Raw genomic sequence first — 17,487 nt, 5'->3', positions numbered from 1 at the left:
TTATTAAACTTATGGAAAAAGATATTTATGAGAAACTTTTTATTCTAGAAAGTGATAATGAATTGTGTAGTTCCTGCAGTCAAAGAGTCTGAGGCAGGAGGATTGAATCCCAGGAGAGAGGGGAGGGGTGGGGAGGAGAGAGAGAGAGAGAGAGAGAGAGAGAGAGAGAGTAGAGAGACAGAGACAGAGAGAGACAGAGAGAGACAGACAGAGACAGAGAGAGACAGAGAGAGACAGAGACAGAGACAGAGAGACAGAGACAGAGACAGAGACAGACAGAGAGAGCACAGATTTTTCCCAAGGCCCCTAAGACACACTCCTCCCCATCCATCACTCTAAAATTGAAAAGGAAATCCTAGGTTGCACTTGAGGGTTAACTTTTGTGGAACTTGTGCACTCCAGCCAGTCTTGAAGACAAGTTACACCACTAGGAAAATATTTTAAAGGAAGATTTTGACTTTTTTCTTTTACACAGAGGTCAATAAACAAGAAACAGGCTTAAAAACTGACAGCTTTTGCTGAGACATAAGGAAGTTTTTTTTTTCTTTTTACAAGTGGTACAGTATCAAAATAGGCTCCTGGGGGAGGTCATGGAACTCTCTCTATAGTTAGAGGACTGAGGCTCATGTTTCTTGAGGACTATTCCTACTCATCACGTCTATAAATTCTACATGTCGGGGTAACTTGATATACTCATCCAAGTCTCACCACGCTTTTCACTGTACCTCACTTGGTCACATTCGAACCTTATTGAGGTGCCAGAGCTGTTGCTCAATGGCTCATAAGTTGTATGGGGCTGTGCATTGAATCCTCATCACGGAAAAGCAAAACAAGAAAACCTTATTGATTTTACTGCCTCTCTAGCTTTTCTGAGACACTATTTTAGCAGTAAACACAGGGCCTTAGCACAGTAACTTAACACTGCTATATTTTACTCCACTTATACTTTGCTGAGATGTTTTTCTATTAAAATATTGTATCAGTCACTTCAGAATTTCATTTTCTTCCTTTAGCTCAAAAAGTTATAGATTAATTTCCTATAGTCACTCAAAGCGGTTCATAGATTTTAATCACATAGTGGTCCACAGAGACATGTTGAACTCAATTGTTTTTCTTTCCCAGATGCAAAGATGGATGCTCACATTTCTATAACAAAAATGTCTGCTGAAACCTGCAGCATTTGAAAAGCTTTTCTATGCTACAGATTGCAGATTAACTTCTAACTAATCATAGTTCAGAACTCTAATGGACTGTGACGAGAGAGACAGTTTTTCCTCTAACTTCATATCACATGTTTTTGCAGTTGTAAGGCAAATTTTAAAAGAAGGCCTTGGGGATCACAGCCAGCCATCATTATTGGCGCATGACCGCTTGCAACCAACTGCAAGTTTAATATCCAAGGAGATTTGCACATAACAGTCTTTTTTTTTCTCCTTGTTTTTAATAATTTACCTTTGAGATTCTCTTCACGACCATGCTGGTGTGCAAAGATCTGTTTGTCTGTCAAACCTCCAGATATGTACTGCAAGTGAAAGACACATTAATTTTTTATTTGTTTTCTAAGGAGTCTGAGCAGTGAGCTGGTTGTGCAGAATAAAGGAGGGCTTCTTCGGTGAGCACTTGTATTCACTTCAGCAGCATTCCTCACCTGGAGCAAATTAGTTTCCTCCATGATTCTATTCCCTGCAAGAAGGGAATCATTTACCAAAATCAATTCACGGAACTTTTTGTATAAACCATCCACCCAAATCTGAAAACATTTTGTCTTAAAACAAAGAACACTGAAAAGCTGTATGCATGGTACTAATGCTTGAGGACCTGTAAGTATCTCCGTGCAAGCAAAGACCTCACTTCTGATATTAGCATGAATCTCATTTAACCTTGGCGCTATCTGTAAGTGTTAATCTATGCCTCAAAGGAATTTTCTGGAGAGAAAATTGGAGCCGCCAAACTAACATGAAAAGTCGACAAATAAGCGAAGCCTCAGAAACACTAAGCATTGGCATTTCTAAGAAAACAGATATAAATGTCAGTGACCCAAAGACAATAGATGATTAGAAAGTAAGCCATCATTCCAAAGTACCTTAGTGGTTTGATACAGGCTGCTATAACTTTTTGCAACAAAGAAATCTGAGTTATGTGGGGAACTATGCATGGAGGTCTTCTTGATAATTTAATGTTTTGAGAACTCCCAGGCTGAAAATGATTATTATGTAAATAATAATAAATCAACCAGATGCAAATTCTCGTGAAACTGCAGAGACAGATACTTTTAACTAGGTTTTGACTTTATTTATGTTCTGAATTTCGATCACTAAGAAAGAAGGAGACACAAACTAAGTTTAGGGATTTCTGTTGTATAAGATGTTGGGGGAGAAAGTAGCATGAGAGGAGACATTAACAGAGAGACTGGAGGGGCTGGAAACATGGCTTGGCAGTTAAGAGTACTGACTGCTCTTCCAGAGGTCCTCAGTTCAATTCCCAGCAACCACATGGTGGCTCACAACCATCTGTAAGGGGATCCATGCCCTTTTCTGTTGTGTCTCAAGACAGATACTGTGTACTCATTTACATAAAATAAATAATTGAGAGACAGACAGACAGACAAGCTGGATAGAGGTATGTGAGAGCCTAGAGGCAATATAGGTGTGAAAGTTTAAGATAAGCTAAAGAGCTAATGAGACTGGATGTCAATGGACAAATAGTATTCAAAGTCAAAGAATTTATGCAGGATAATAGCATACAAGCATTTATAGACTATTGGAAGCATACTGGATAGTATAGTAAGTAATAAAATGGATTTTTCTGCCAGACAAACAAATGCAGCAGAGTTTCGGTTGAAGGTTAAAAATGGGGAAATTACAGTACAGAAAGGAGATGGGAAAAAGTCAACATTGTCCACAGAAAGCAAGGAATATAAGAATCAAAGAGAAGAGAAAGGTTCTATTTGGTTTCTGCATTATTTGTGGCACAAGATACATTTGAGATTCATACCATATTTGCATAGGTTAAAGAGCAGTGATAGCTAAGCACTATCTAGCTATGTTATCAGTATATTTGTTCAGTGTCTGTTACTGAGTCACCTAAGTACTTCAGGAAGCTAATCAAGGTTTCAATTACGCCTGTAAGTAAGAAAGTTCTACCTCTGTTGCAATTGTAGCTGATTGGTTGATGAAGTATTCATGAGATATTTCATAAGAGGAACTTTAAAGGTCATTTGTACCATAATAAGTGAGAATCTCACGGAAAGAAAAAAGTTTAGCAGTATTATACTGCTTATAAAGTCTTAAGAGGCCCTGACTCGCCAAGTCTGGTTGCTGCTGTTGAAAACTCATTGCCCTCAGCATTTGTCATGACTTCTTCCATCCAATATGCCCTTTAAGCACATTGAAACTATAGAGAAGGACTCTCTAATGTTGTTTGCTATTAATTAAAGAATAGGATTTCTTCCTTTCCTAATGGAAAGCTTTAATTTGACTGGGATTGCTGATGAAAATTCTAATGGGAGAGGAAACTCTGGATAAGTGTGGATCATGCTTACCTCCTCAAATACTGAGGATTTTCACCCACATATATCAAACCAACAAATAATACAGCCAAACTTATTTGTACATTATATTGTGATATGATACACTGAGAAGTGTATCTTCACAACTCTTTAATATGGCTTCTGGGAAAACTTTCCATAGAAAACGACAGAAGTCTCACCAGCAGCCAGGACAATTACAGCTAAACTGTAAGTAGAATAAAATGGTAAGAGGGAGAATTTTTTAAAATAAGAAAGAAAGAAAAGAAAAGAAAAGAAAAGAAAAGAAAAGAAAAGAAAAGAAAAGAAAAGAAAAGAGAGGATATTTCCAGACAGGATTCACTAAATGGGCAAGGGCAGCCCTATGCATCGTTGGCATCATCCTGTAGGTTGGCAGTGTAGTCTGATACTCTGGCTTCTTCTGTAAATCTTTAGGCATACCAAGTGAATCACCTGTTCTGAGCTAAATTGTGAACAAATGAGGCAAACTCAATATTTGCAGTTTCTGCATTAGTGGGTATCCACTGTACCAAGAAACTCCTCTGGTGAGTTCAGAAAGCTAAACTAATTAATATACAGTTATAAAGGTTCAAATTTAGTGATAGTTTTATTTCAGGCCTGTGAACTCCCCAGCCATGGATTCTTGGATACATTTACAATACCAGACATCATGCATTTCCTCATGTAATGCAAGCCCTTCAGCCAATAAAGTGGTTGTTTACCCCCATAATATATGCCACTATTGCACCCATAAGCATACCTTGCTGTTCTAGTCATTATTGTCCTTTTCAGAGTTCACAACTAAAGAACACTGTTAATTTTTCCCCAGCTGCCTACATAGTACTTTCCAGTACTATGAAAGCTATCCAGCAGGAAAAAATATTCCTAGTCAGTACCAACTTGATCTCTCCATATTCTGTGGCCAATATTTGTGCTGTCTTCAGCAATAGGATTTTACCATCACATCATTGTGGGTAGCTAAGAGCAATTGCAATAGCCTGTACTATTTAGAGAGTCTCCGAGACTTCCAACAACTCAAAGAGAAGTATCCCAGACCTGAAAATGGGCTTTTCATTATTACCTATGGCTTTTGGATAATTGTACATAGGAGGATAAGCTCCTATGTATAATTTCCTATGTATAATTCATATATACACCAACACACACACATATATGTATATGTATATGTATATGTATATATAGTTATAAAGGTACAAAATCAGAATTAGTTTGATACTATGGGTCATGTGAACTCCCCAAACATGGATTCTTAGATGAATTTATGGTAACAGACACTCTTCATTTTTTCCTGTGGGCTAGGCTTTACAAGCAATCATAAAGTGGTTGGTTACCTCCTTATAGATAGACAGATAGATAGATAGATACATACATAGATACATACATAGATACAGAGAGAGAGAGAGAGAGAGAGAGAAAGAGAGAGAGAGAGAGAGAGAGAGAGAGAGAGAGAGAGAGAGAGAGAGAATCTAAAGCACATAAAATAGGAGTTTTCCATATGGCTTTTAAAAATCTTTAATTGCTGTTTTAATCTTTATGTTGCTTTGGCATGAGCTCTGTATTGTATAAGCCGTTTTTACTTAGTAGGACTCAACTAGTAATGATGCACAGCACGGGAGATGATGATTCATTCACTCACTTTCCACAAAGCAATATAGATTTTATTGGCAGTTATAAAATTAAGTTGGTAACTATTTCATAATAAATTTTAGACATGGTATCTATTATATTTTTCTCCCTTCATTCTTTTTACTGATTCTTAAAAGAGAGTTGCACTAGTAAAACCGAGACCTTTTTCTGTGAAGGAAAGTTGTAGGAAGTTACTATAACAACTTTTTTTTTGGATTAGCACTCTTTAACAAAGCGCGTTCCTAATTTTCACCTCCTGTTTTTGCTCATTTTTTTGTTTTGTTTTGTTTTGGTTTGGTTTTGGTTTTCTAATAATCAAGGTGATAAGGATACATGCCTCAAAAGAGTTTTTTCCCTCATCTGCTCCTGTGTTTTTAGAAGTTAAACAGATCTTGAAATTTCTTACTTTTCACTCTAATGTAATTAAATGCAATTGCTATGAAATTGTTATGAGGATTGATGTGAGGAACATTTTGCCTAACCTGGGTAATAGGTGTCACAGATGTAAAATTAGTTAGATTTTATAGGAAGAACCAATTCTTTCAAGCCAGGAAATTTGTTTAGAGGGGTTTTCAGAAGTATTTTGCGCTATTATGCACTTTAACATGAAGAAAAAAATTTCAGTATAGACTGAGACTGTGGAGACAAAAAGACTTGTAAATGCATTCTTATTCTTAGGGTTTTCTTTATCTTTATATTTTTTACAGTTTTAGGGAACGTTTATGCACATACTATGTAGTATATCCATCAATCATAATCAGGGGAAACAGAGCATGAAAGAATGAACTGGTAGTTGATGTGTCTTTAAAATAGTGACTTATCTGAACTCCAAAGAGGCTGACATTATTTCATCTGATCACTTTGCTTCAAGTTTCTCAGATATCGTGTACAGGATTCACTGGAATTCCATAAATATCAAAGAGCTGGAAATCTGTTTCATCCTTTCTAACAATTTCAGCATATAAAAAGCTCTAAAACTTGCAGGTGATTGTTTCTCATCCTGAATCATTAGATGTAATCATTTCTCCAACAACACAACCACCTCCACATCATAGACGAAAATGCTTTGATTATAATGTATTAGGTTCTGCTGGAAGCACTTCAAGTGCACAATTCATTTCTCCTCACAAATATCCTATGAGGTAGATTTTTTAACTCATTTGGCAGATAACAAGAAAACATTCAATAAGTGATGAAATACTTAGTTTGCTTGTATATCAAAAGTAGCTCATGTTTTAACAATAAAGCAAGTGTTTTCATTGTTATACCTATAACAAAGAGAATCCTGTTTTCCTACCACAACACATGAGAACTGAAAAAATTATTTCAAACATTTTTTTCCAGAAGAGATGTCTTAAGTGTATTTATTTGTCTCTGTTAACAAACAGTATATGCCCACACTCTGAGGCTGCTATAAAATTTTCCTGTCTTCTCCATTTTATAGTGTGTAGGAGAAAAACTTAATTTTTAAAATATTATTTTTGTCTTTAGGAAGCATTAAAAGAAAACCACAAGAGAAAAGAGATGGAAGAGAAGAGCAGGAGGGCAAAGCTTGCAAAAGAGAAAGCTGAACAAGAGAAGCTGGAACGTCAGAAGAAGAAGAAGCAGCTCATTGATATAAACAAAGGTACAAAACCATTTCCAATGCTTTGCATATGCTATGGCCTCATGGGCCTGTGCGCCATGAAGACTTCCATGTCTAGACCATTTGGTACAGCTTAGAGTCTATCTTAAAATTAATATGTATAGTAATATACTGATGAATCTCAGAAGTCCATGGGCCTGTTGCTTAGTGGAGGAGCGTTTACTTAGCATGGACATTACCATAGGTACTATCTTTAGTACCACCATTGCAGCATTCAAATTTTATAATAATAGGTAAAGTATAAAGTGACTTGATTTTTGAAATGTTCAATTAGAAAGTGATTTTATTCCTGGTAGAAAACGCATGATATTCTTCCTTTTTGTCCAGTTATATTTTTCTCATGTTACTATTTTTATTTCTGATCATTTCACACTAAACCCTGAAAATTGTGAGTAATCAGTATGAGGTGTCGTATGACTGACATGTTGTTTTGTCGTCATAGTATGTTCTAGAGAGGGCCGTCATGGAGGAACAAGAGAATGAGATGAGAAGTGAAAAGCTGCTCTGAGGGCATAAGGGTCAGGCCTTAATTTCACTTTGTTGGCATTTATGTCAGTGCTGTAACAACAGTCCTCCTTGGGGCCTTGAACATCCAACTCATGATAGACATTGACAGTGCTATTACCACTTGGAAAAACAAGGACTGCACAATGTCTTACTCAACTGAAAGACTAAGTAAGCATTCCTGGTGCATTCGCAGTAGTAGGCATCCACTAAATGTTCTTTCAGCTAACAAGAATGTTATAGGTAGAATTTTCTTTTCATTAGATGTTGGGGAGGGCAAAATACTCAGAATGGTTGTGTAGATCTATATTCACAACACTAAGGAAGTAGAAACAGGGAGATCACAAATGTAAGCCCACATTGAGTTACAAAATGAATTATACTTTATTTAAAAACAAGTCGAGGTGATGATGGGACACATGGGAAGAAACAAAAGTGATTAGTACTCAGGTGTCTGCACTAAAAGGCTAAGAATGGAAGGCATGGCAGTTTCCCTTAAGTTACTTTCACAGCACGGAGAAAAGACATACTTTCTCTCTTCAGCACTAAGAGGTCCAGAGGGTTGGATTTAAACACAAGCAAACACACATCTGATCAAGATACAAAGTAGTATGCTTGATATTGGAGTAGTTCCTGTCATATTTAGCAATAATAAAAATTTCAAGCACTTTTCATCATACTGACCAGATAGCAAACACCGTTCTAAGATTTACAGCATTCTAAAACAAGCATCAAATAAATCCTTCTACCTCTATGCAGTGAGCACTCTCATTGTTTGGAAAAGAAACAGAAGGTCATACAATTTAAGGAATATGGCAAATAGGGTACACAAACAGCTATTATTAGCCCTGAGATAGAATGGAAGTCATGTAACTCTAGAATTTTTACATGTATCCTTGCCTCTATCAATCAACATTAATAGCAACTGTTCTACAGTATTTTGTATGTTCCGTAACAGACTTATTTTAAGGTACTAGCCATGTGCTTCTGGAAACTGGCAAACCCAACATTTACAAGGAAGGACCACAGGGGACAGCCACATCTGAGTCTGCTTTCCCTCCTGCTTGAGTAAAATTAGTCTTTTTGTATTAGTAGGATCTTCAACTGATGGGTGACATACATTCTGAAAAGAAAATGCAATCTGCTTTATTCATGTCCATCAATTTGAAAGTTAGCGTCTTCCAAAAATAGCCTCACAGAAACTAGGATAATATTTGACCAAATTTCTAGGCAATGTTGCTCAGTCAAGTTGACACATAAAATTATGTATCACAAGAAAAGTGTTAAAAAGTTGAGTTGACAGTCTCTGGTGATTGCTTACATGTAGGAATTGAGAGTGAGTGCTCTGCAGAAGGGAATATATTCGTTCACAGAGAAAGAAAATTCATTTGTAAAGCAGATTTGGTTGCGAGCGTTATAATGGGTATTATCATGTGAACATGTTCTGTTTTCAAATGCCTTGGAAAGAGACCTTAAGGGGATCTTTAAGGAAAATCCTTGGGAAGCCATTCCACACATGAGAATGAAACGTGGAAGGAAGTCCAAACTATATGTACAGTATTTTGTTTGAAGACTAAAGTAGTGAAGATTACTAGAAATGGTGGAAACTAGTAGATTAAAACAACAGCTGTATTATCTCATACTTCTGGAGGCTAGCAGTTAAAGATGAACATCAACAAGGCTACTAAATCCTCCCTTTGCCTAAGTATTTACCACCTTCTCACCATTTCCCTGAAAATATCTCCAAAACATTGCTAATTGTCTCTTTTAGTTATCATTGAAAACAATGTAAAAATCTAAATATTCTCTCTGCATTTGCTGAGCTTGAGGGATGTGAGCATTAGAGATACATTTTCATATCACATTTTTCAGTGCTAGATGGATGGCTCAGTGAAGAATAATGTATATTGCTCTTTCTGAAGATCTAACTTCAAGTCATAGCACCCACATCAGGCTGCTCACAACCACTTAGAATTCCAGTTCCAAGCAATGAGATGCCCTCTTCCGATCTCCCTGGGGACTGCACTCACCGGTGCACCAGCCCACACTGAGACATACATGTAATTTTGAAAAGAAAATGAATAATATTTATCCCTTAAGGGCTGTTACTACATGTAGATCGAGCAAACAGTAGGCTTCAATATTATCAATTTGTGACTATGTATAAAATATATTGTTGTTATTGTTATTATTATATATTTCAATAGTATTTTACATGTGGACTGTGTCCATACTTCAGAATAAGTTACAAAAGACATCTCTCAAAGATTATGCAGTACATTTTAAGTTTTAAGAATGAAAAGATGCAGAAAAGGAAGAATATAGCCATATGTCAAGATGGAGCTTAGTGTACCACATAAATATGTATAATTGTATCCATTAATCAAAAATGATAAATCTACTTATGCCAGTTACTCTGGTTTTATCATTAGGAATTACATAATATGTATGTAATTATCACACTGTGGCCTGTAAATGTAGACAGTTAAAATAATAACTGAGGAATGGGGGATATAGCCAAATCCTTGTCTCCCACATGCAAGGCCTGAGTTTTATTACCACTACCACAAAATTAATAATAACTGAAAATCTTTTAAAATTTTACTAAAACTACATGTACTTATTAACAGTTTCTAGTTTGTACCAACTTGAGAGGATGACAAACTATTATAGAAAAACCTTACATGATCTCAAAACTATGAGATAACAAAAATGAAACGTAATTATCTGCCTTGCAAAATTATATACACTTATGACAGGGAAACACTGTGATTTCATTACTGAAAAATAACAGAATAATTATAACACAAAAGATTATATCTGAAATCTAGATATAATCAACTGAGTTCAGAAATAAAGATATAACAAAAGCCAAGCAAAAATGCTAATATTCAAGACAAAAAACATTAAAATGTCATGATGGATCTCGGTTTTTAGAAACCTATGAATCAGAAGGCAAAAATGGTAACAAGAAACCATATTTTTATTGTAAATGAGAAAATAGGTGTTTTATGCTAAAAGAGACATAATTTGTTAGTGTAGTTAAAAGTGATTACTGTGTTAAGAAGGAGTTCATTCCACCACCTAAGCTTATGCACTGGTCTTTTTCCTGTATCCACTCATGCTTCAGGTCCTTTACCTATAATGTAAGGCAATGACATTTATCTTGCATAGTTTTTGAAAAGATTAAAGGAGACAATTAAGTATAGTAACACTCTTGATATCAATGAGTCATTTAATACTCAGTGAAGAATAAAAAAAATGCTCAAGAAATCGTTCTCACCTACAAGACATTTTCAGTTTTGTCAAAGAGATTAAATAGAGCTGAACCAGCAACTAGTAAATTGTGTGCCAATACATGGTAGAGATTATTTGCTTTGTAGGCCTATCCAAAGGGAAAAATCAATTTAGTTTGGCAAAATGTCAGCTCTTCAAGGAGAATGCTAAGAGTAGTTTCTGTGCATATTATTTGAGCTACTCCTTAAAAAAATGGGTCAAGTCTTGCTAAGTAACATGAGCAGGACTACACATCAGCAAATCTGGTAACAGGCCCTGGGTAAGCTGTGTTTAATGAACCATGGGAAAGTACAACAAAGTGAAGAAGAGGAAGTCCTAAACTCGAGTTCTGCCTCCTTCATTTCCTAGGCTATAATCTTTGTCAGTGTGTTGAGGCTTTCTGTGTCTGACTTTCTTCACTTATAATATGAATAATTATTCGTATAATATGAAAATTAGCGGTAATTTTTCCCTCTATTGTGAGTGCTGTAAGGTGGGAAGTATTTGTACTCAAGCATATACATCTAATACCTAATGATGTCTTTTTGACATATTCTCAATCTCTGGTGCTTTCATGCCAAGTTGATATTTTCTGCTATTACCATAGTTAGGAAGACAGTTGGGTTTGGAGAACTGGGGGAAAGAAAAGACAGAACTACTCTATGAAAGTCCTTGGAAGTTAGTCACAAGAGTTATGGCGTGATGAGGGAGGAGAGCCCAGGTTATTGAAGAAATTCTTTCAGGGATTGCTGAGGTAGTAAACCTGAAGCACAAGAAAGAAGAGGTGACTACAAGAAGGACATAGCTGGGAAAGAACAGTGAAAGGTGAAGAAAGAGGAGTTAGCTGACAGCTGATTCTTTCTTCAAAGGCTTTTAAACCAGTGGCAGTTTAAGATGGTACTAACAGGAAGTAAAAATTTCATGAAGGAATGAAGAGAGACAGTGTAAGTTGCAAGCCACAGATTTACCAGAGCGCAAGAGGCTTATTTTGTTCACAACTGCACAGTTTTACCAATAGATAATTATATATTGATGTCTTTTAGCATATTAGGTTATTTCATTCATCCAACTAACATTTATTGCACCATTTCCCAAATAATCATAATTAGAGCATGCACAGTAATATAGTATTTATTTGAATGTAAAATGGAGAAAGCTAATTTACATGCAGCAAAAATTATGCTAAATCAATAAATGTGCTCAAAAACGTGTGTGCACAGTATATGAACTACATAAAGTGCTGGGAGTAATCTACATTCTCCAACCTGTGCTTATGTTGATATAGACGATAATTAACTTAGGAACCATTAAAACCATTAATTAGTTATGTGGAGAGAGAAGAAAGCTTACCAAATATTTGTAAATAAATCTCTTTCTCTTCATGTTTATGGAAGTCAGCAAATTACCTGCAATGACTTGCATAAAGCAATAGGAAAAGAACACATAAAAAATTGATGTCTTTAAATTGCAAACTACAGCTGTGATTCTGATCAAATATTATTTAATCAGGAATGGTTTTTTATTCCTTTTATAATATCATATGGAAATTAGAATTATCTGTTTCTTCTAGTACAGTGATAAAGAATGAGGATAAATAAGTTTTTATAGAGCAGAATGGCAAGATTTGATGCAAATACCTTAGCATGTTAATGCTATACACAGGCACACTGACTAGGAACTCTGTTGTAACCTAGATCATGTACTACTACTGCTGTCCTTTGTACTTGTTGGGGCCTATTCTTCGTTCCAGAGCCAGGCCCCCAGAAATAAGACCCTGTCAAAATATATTTACAAAGACCTTGGCCAAATAGCTAGGAACCTCTCTTACTAGATTTATAACTTAAGATAACCTATTTATTTTAACCTAGATTTTGCCATCTGTCTGCTTACCTATTCTCAGGTACCATGTGTCTGTCTCCTCTCGTCTTCCCAGGTGTATCTTCCTCTTTTTGGCTCCATCCCAGAATTCTCTCTGCCTCCTAGATGTCCCACCTTCTATTTTCTGCCTAAGCCATAGGCTATTAGATTTATTATTGACAGGTGCCACATCCATACCGACATAAGATAGTCTCTACAGTCCTCTTTCTTATCCATCTCCATCGCCCTCTCTAAATGCCTGTTCTTAGATTTATAGGAAACCATTTTCAAACATAATAAACTTCAACTCTACTTAATAAAGTAGTAATTTCTATCAAAAACAGTTGATAGCAATCCAAGATTCAAGATAATTATATCTTGACTTGGGCAAAGTGTCACACACCTGTAATCATAGCACTTGTGAGGCAGAGGCAAGGAAGATCTCAAGTTTAAGGTAGCCTGAACTAGAGTTACATAACTCAGAAAACAATAATATCATTCAAGTGAATAAATTTTATCATACATTTTTCTTAAATGAAGATAGGTTAATACTATGTCTCCTGCTGTCATAGTTCACATCTTAAATGATAATAACCCAATTATACACGTAAAATACCACAAATGATGGAACTGATTCAAGTAGTAGTTAAGCATCTCTGATAATGTAAATTACTGAAGTAAGAAATACCACCATTTTTGCATATTTTACGAATGCTAAGGAATGCTTTCTCCAAATTGTTCAAGACAGTAAATTTCTGCACAGGTCTAGAGTTTTTAGCACAGTAAGGTAGGAGTACAATGAGCACATCCATGAGCAGGCCAAGTCCAGTGGAGAATGTTGACTGTCCTGCTGTCACCATCCACATTCTTACCTTAAGACAGTGAATCCTTAACCTGGAGCTAGGTTAGCAGTAATCAGCCACCAACAACTGTAATGTCTCCTCATGACACACCATAGGGGTTATAGTTGCATCCCAGCCATGCCTGGCTTTTTCATTTTCAATATGGGTGCTGGGGATTTGATCTCTGTTCCTCATGCTTATACAGGAAGCACTCTTACATACTAAGCCATTTCCTTGACTTTGGACTGTATGCTTTCACTGAAAAAAATTAAGGTCCATTTTAAAACAACATCATGCATGCCATGTTGTTATCATTCATTTGATAAACAGGTTTTTTGAAATTTTAAAGTCAAACACTGTTAACCTGATGAAATGCAAAAAGCTATTCACACTGTAGCAATCACTAATAATCTGGTGATTAACCTCATAATGGCATGTGATTTCAAGCATACATCTCATCATTGCCTTAACCAGCAATTGAAACCAGTTTCCTTCTCTATTGTTGAAGCCAGACAAACCTCAATGTCCCATATGCAGTATATATCCTTGAGAATTCACCTAACCTTACTGATCCTCAGCTTCCTCATCTAAAAATGACCATGAAAGTAATGACATCTATTTCATGGGATTTTCATATGAAGTAAATGAGAGGACATATGCAAATCTCTGAGCACTTGCCTAGAAAACAGTTGACATTAAATAATGATTTACTAATAAATGAATAATAAAATTAGTTTCAGTGAATATATGAATGTGACTATTGACAACACTTAAATTGCTGGCCTAGAATGTGAAATGTTTTGATTAATCTGATTTCTGTAACTTACACAAAGGTTATGTACAAATGAGTCTTTATTGTGCACTGTCTTTCTAAACTCTTAGCAGTACATAATCCTCATTTCACTCCCCAGAACTCTTTTACTCTGATAGGATATTTGCCTATCATGATGCCTTACATAGGTAAAAATGTACACTGTGTCATAGTCGAATATAATTTGGGGCAAATAATGCATGATATGCACTTAATGATAGGTAAGTGGGATGTTATTATAGCCTCCAGTGAGCCATTGTTAAGAATATTAGTAACCATGTAATTATATGAGAGTATACTTAATCTAATCTACTTCCAAGAATATACTCTGGATTATAAGGTTTCAGGTATTTCTTCCTGTAGTACATTATAGTAAACTTATTCATGGATTATTTTTCGACCTCATACCACAGTATATGGGTATCAGTGAAAATAAGCTAATTAAACTCCCTCATTCTATCAACACCAGCAAAAAAACACGTTTCTCATCTACTAAAATATTCTTTTAAATGGGAGACGAAAATAAATATGTGAAACAAGACTAGGCCAATTTACTTAGGTCTCATTAAAGCTTTTATTAAATGCAGAATCTCAGATTCATAAAAACTGTAAGAGCCGTCTTCCATGTGCTGAGCATTTAGCAAGATTTCATCAGTCCTGTGTAGGAGATGCATTAACTTAGCAATTACAAATTTGGCTTTTCTTTACAGTATATATGTGTTGCTATGTATGCCTTATGTGTCTTTACTCAGAAGAAACTAGGAGAATATTGAAGCAAGTGGGTAAAAACACTCTTATTTTTACACAAAAAGAAATGGCCAAAACATGTTAGCAGTGGCTAATCATTTATTGAGGTATATATGTTTGGCTCCATATTTAATATTTCATTCTTATTGAAAGGTAAATGAATAACAGCTGTTGTATACCCATATTTAGCTGAAGTTAATTTGGCTCTCTTCTCAGTTGAATGCATTTGGATTCATGTCAGTAATTATACCTAACAGATTCCGAGAACCAGCAAACTGCACTGAACCCATTCCAGTCTCTAATAATGCTTAAAAAAAATTGTTTCACCCAAACTGTGTCCTTAAGGCCTTGGTCTTCAGAAAGGACAAAATCTATTGTTGGATTAAATACTCAAAAGGATTATTCCAACTGAAAACTTTTTAGTGCTTCCTTTAATTTAATTCCACAAGTTTTTCTTGACCTCCCAGAGTGTACTGAGCAGAGTGGTGCACCCTAATCATAGTTGTTTTCTTACAAATCAGAACCATTATCCTAGTTGAAGAGTTATCTTTTTCTTTTTTTTTTAATTTTTATTAGATATATTTCTTTACTTACATTTCAAATGTTATTCTCCTTCCCAGTTTCCTGTCCATAAGCCCCCATTCCCTCCCCTCCCTCTCCTCCATACAGATATTCTCCCCATACATCCCCCTTACTGCCCCCACCCATATTCCCCTTTACTAGGGGTTCAGTCTTGGCAGGACCAAGGGCTTCCCCATCCACTGGTGCTCTTACTAGGCTATTCTCTGCTACCTATGCAGTTGTAGCCCTGGGTCAGTCCATGTATAGTTTTAGGTAGTGGCTTAGTTCCTGGAAGTTCTGGTTGGTTGACATTCTTGTTCTTATGGGGTTGCAAGCTCCTTCAGCTCTTTCAATCCTTCCTCTAATTCCCCCCAAGGGGGTCCTGCTCTCAGTTCAGTAGTTTGCTGCTAGCATTGACCTCTGTATTGGACATGCTCTGGATGTGTCTCTCAGGAGAGATCTATATCTGGTCCCTTTCAGCATGCATGTTTTAGCTTCATCAATCTTATCTAGTTTTGGAGGCTGTATATATATGGGCCACATGTGGGACAGGCTCTGAGTGGCCAGTCCTTGAGTCTCTGCTCTAAACTTTGCTTCCATATCCCCTCCTATGGATATTTTCCCCTTTTAGGAAGGAGTGGGAGCATCCGCATTTTGGTCATCCTTCTTCTTGAGCTTCCTGTGGTCTGTGGAATTATTAACTACAAGCCATTCTATGTAAATTGCTGTATGAGAAGTAATGAGTCAGGCATGTGGGCCTAAATGTATATTGATGTGTATATTCCTGTAGACCATGTAGAATATCTAACATGTAAATTTAATGTCTTTTCACATATATCGTATATATTTATATTTAAAATCTTCTGTTTCTTCTTTTGAAATGGCCAATGCTCAGTTACCAGTTATTCCCTTCACATATGGAGCATCAATAAAGTAGAAAATATCTTAACTAGTTAGTGGGAAATTATGCAAATCAAAACATGTTTTAGTTTTACAAAGTAGTCATGCCTTTGTTATAATGATATTAGAAAAACATTAAAACCTAAGCTTAGAATATCTGACTGTCATCCTAATCAATTGTAGGTTTCATATGCTGCTTAGTAAAAACCCTAGAAGAAAATAATATAATTCATTTGGGAATCAAAAAATAATTAGCCTTTTAAATGTATAATCAATTATGGATGATAGAATATTTTTATTTGTTAGAACCAGTTCTGGAATATACTTTAAGTGTGCATTGCTTTTAAAATGACCCTCTCTTTATCAGAGTGGATATTTCAAAGCTGCTGAATTCTATTTAACCTGTTCTGTTTCCTGAACCCTGGATACCTGTAGGTTTAAAATAAGCCATGTTGATGATTAGGTGGGATCCAGGGCAGTTTATTTCATATTTGTTTACTTTTGTAGATTTAGACAATTACATTTTCAAAAATGTTGGATTAGGCTGTGCTATGAGGTGTAAGGTAAAACACGTGGTTTTGTTTGACTGTCTAACCCAGTATTATTATAACATGATCCTTACCTTAGTGTTTAAGGTAAAAACCCTATTCAGCTGCAGGTTTGAAATTGTTCATATTCCTTGTTCCTTTCACCAGTGTCTTACACACTCTTGGTTGACTTGCTACCTTGTCTGATTTTCTAGAACAGTATTTCCGTGAAAGGAAAATGTGTTCCCTCTAGTCCTCTTTTGTCAAAAACCCTTTGCACTTGCTTTCGTTTGCCAATTGAACCTTTTTTGAAATGCATCAGTAGGGAGAGCTTGCCTAGCCTTTGCTAGACAGGAGTAGCTGTAGGTGCATTTAAACAATTCAACTTGAAAAGGGAATTTCTCTCTTTTTATTTGAAAACAATTGAAAATGAAAGGTGTATGTCTCAGGACATAGTACTTAACCGACCTCTTTCTACTGAACTGAGGTATAGTATATGAAACTGCTTCCCCTGTGTCTTCCCTAGTGTTTTAAAAACATGCTTTGCTTATTAGAGGCAACTGGTTTCAAGGCAGAACTCTATCCATTGTAAGCAGAATCCATTATGTTATTAGGTCTTGGTATACTGCTCTGTGCGTCTCTTT

The 17,487-nt window shown here is 35.9% G+C and overlaps 1 protein-coding gene across 1 annotated transcript in view; it reads left to right on the top strand.

Moving 5' to 3' along the window:
* The first annotated feature begins 2,795 nt into the window (after window positions 1–2,795).
* The window catches only part of LOC116888027 (protein diaphanous homolog 2-like), a 178,116-nt gene continuing 163,424 nt past the window's right edge, over window positions 2,796–17,487 (top strand). The window contains exons 1-2 of the mRNA XM_032889436.1: window positions 2,796–2,940; window positions 6,666–6,800. Coding sequence (XP_032745327.1) covers window positions 2,796–2,940; window positions 6,666–6,800 — 280 coding nt within the window. The remainder of the gene's footprint in view (window positions 2,941–6,665; window positions 6,801–17,487) is intronic.

The sequence above is a fragment of the Rattus rattus genome, chromosome X (assembly GCF_011064425.1).
Source record: "Rattus rattus isolate New Zealand chromosome X, Rrattus_CSIRO_v1, whole genome shotgun sequence".
NCBI lineage: Eukaryota > Metazoa > Chordata > Mammalia > Rodentia > Muridae > Rattus > Rattus rattus.
Note: the sequence above shows the minus strand (reverse complement) of the source record. Positions and strands in the feature narration are given on the sequence as shown.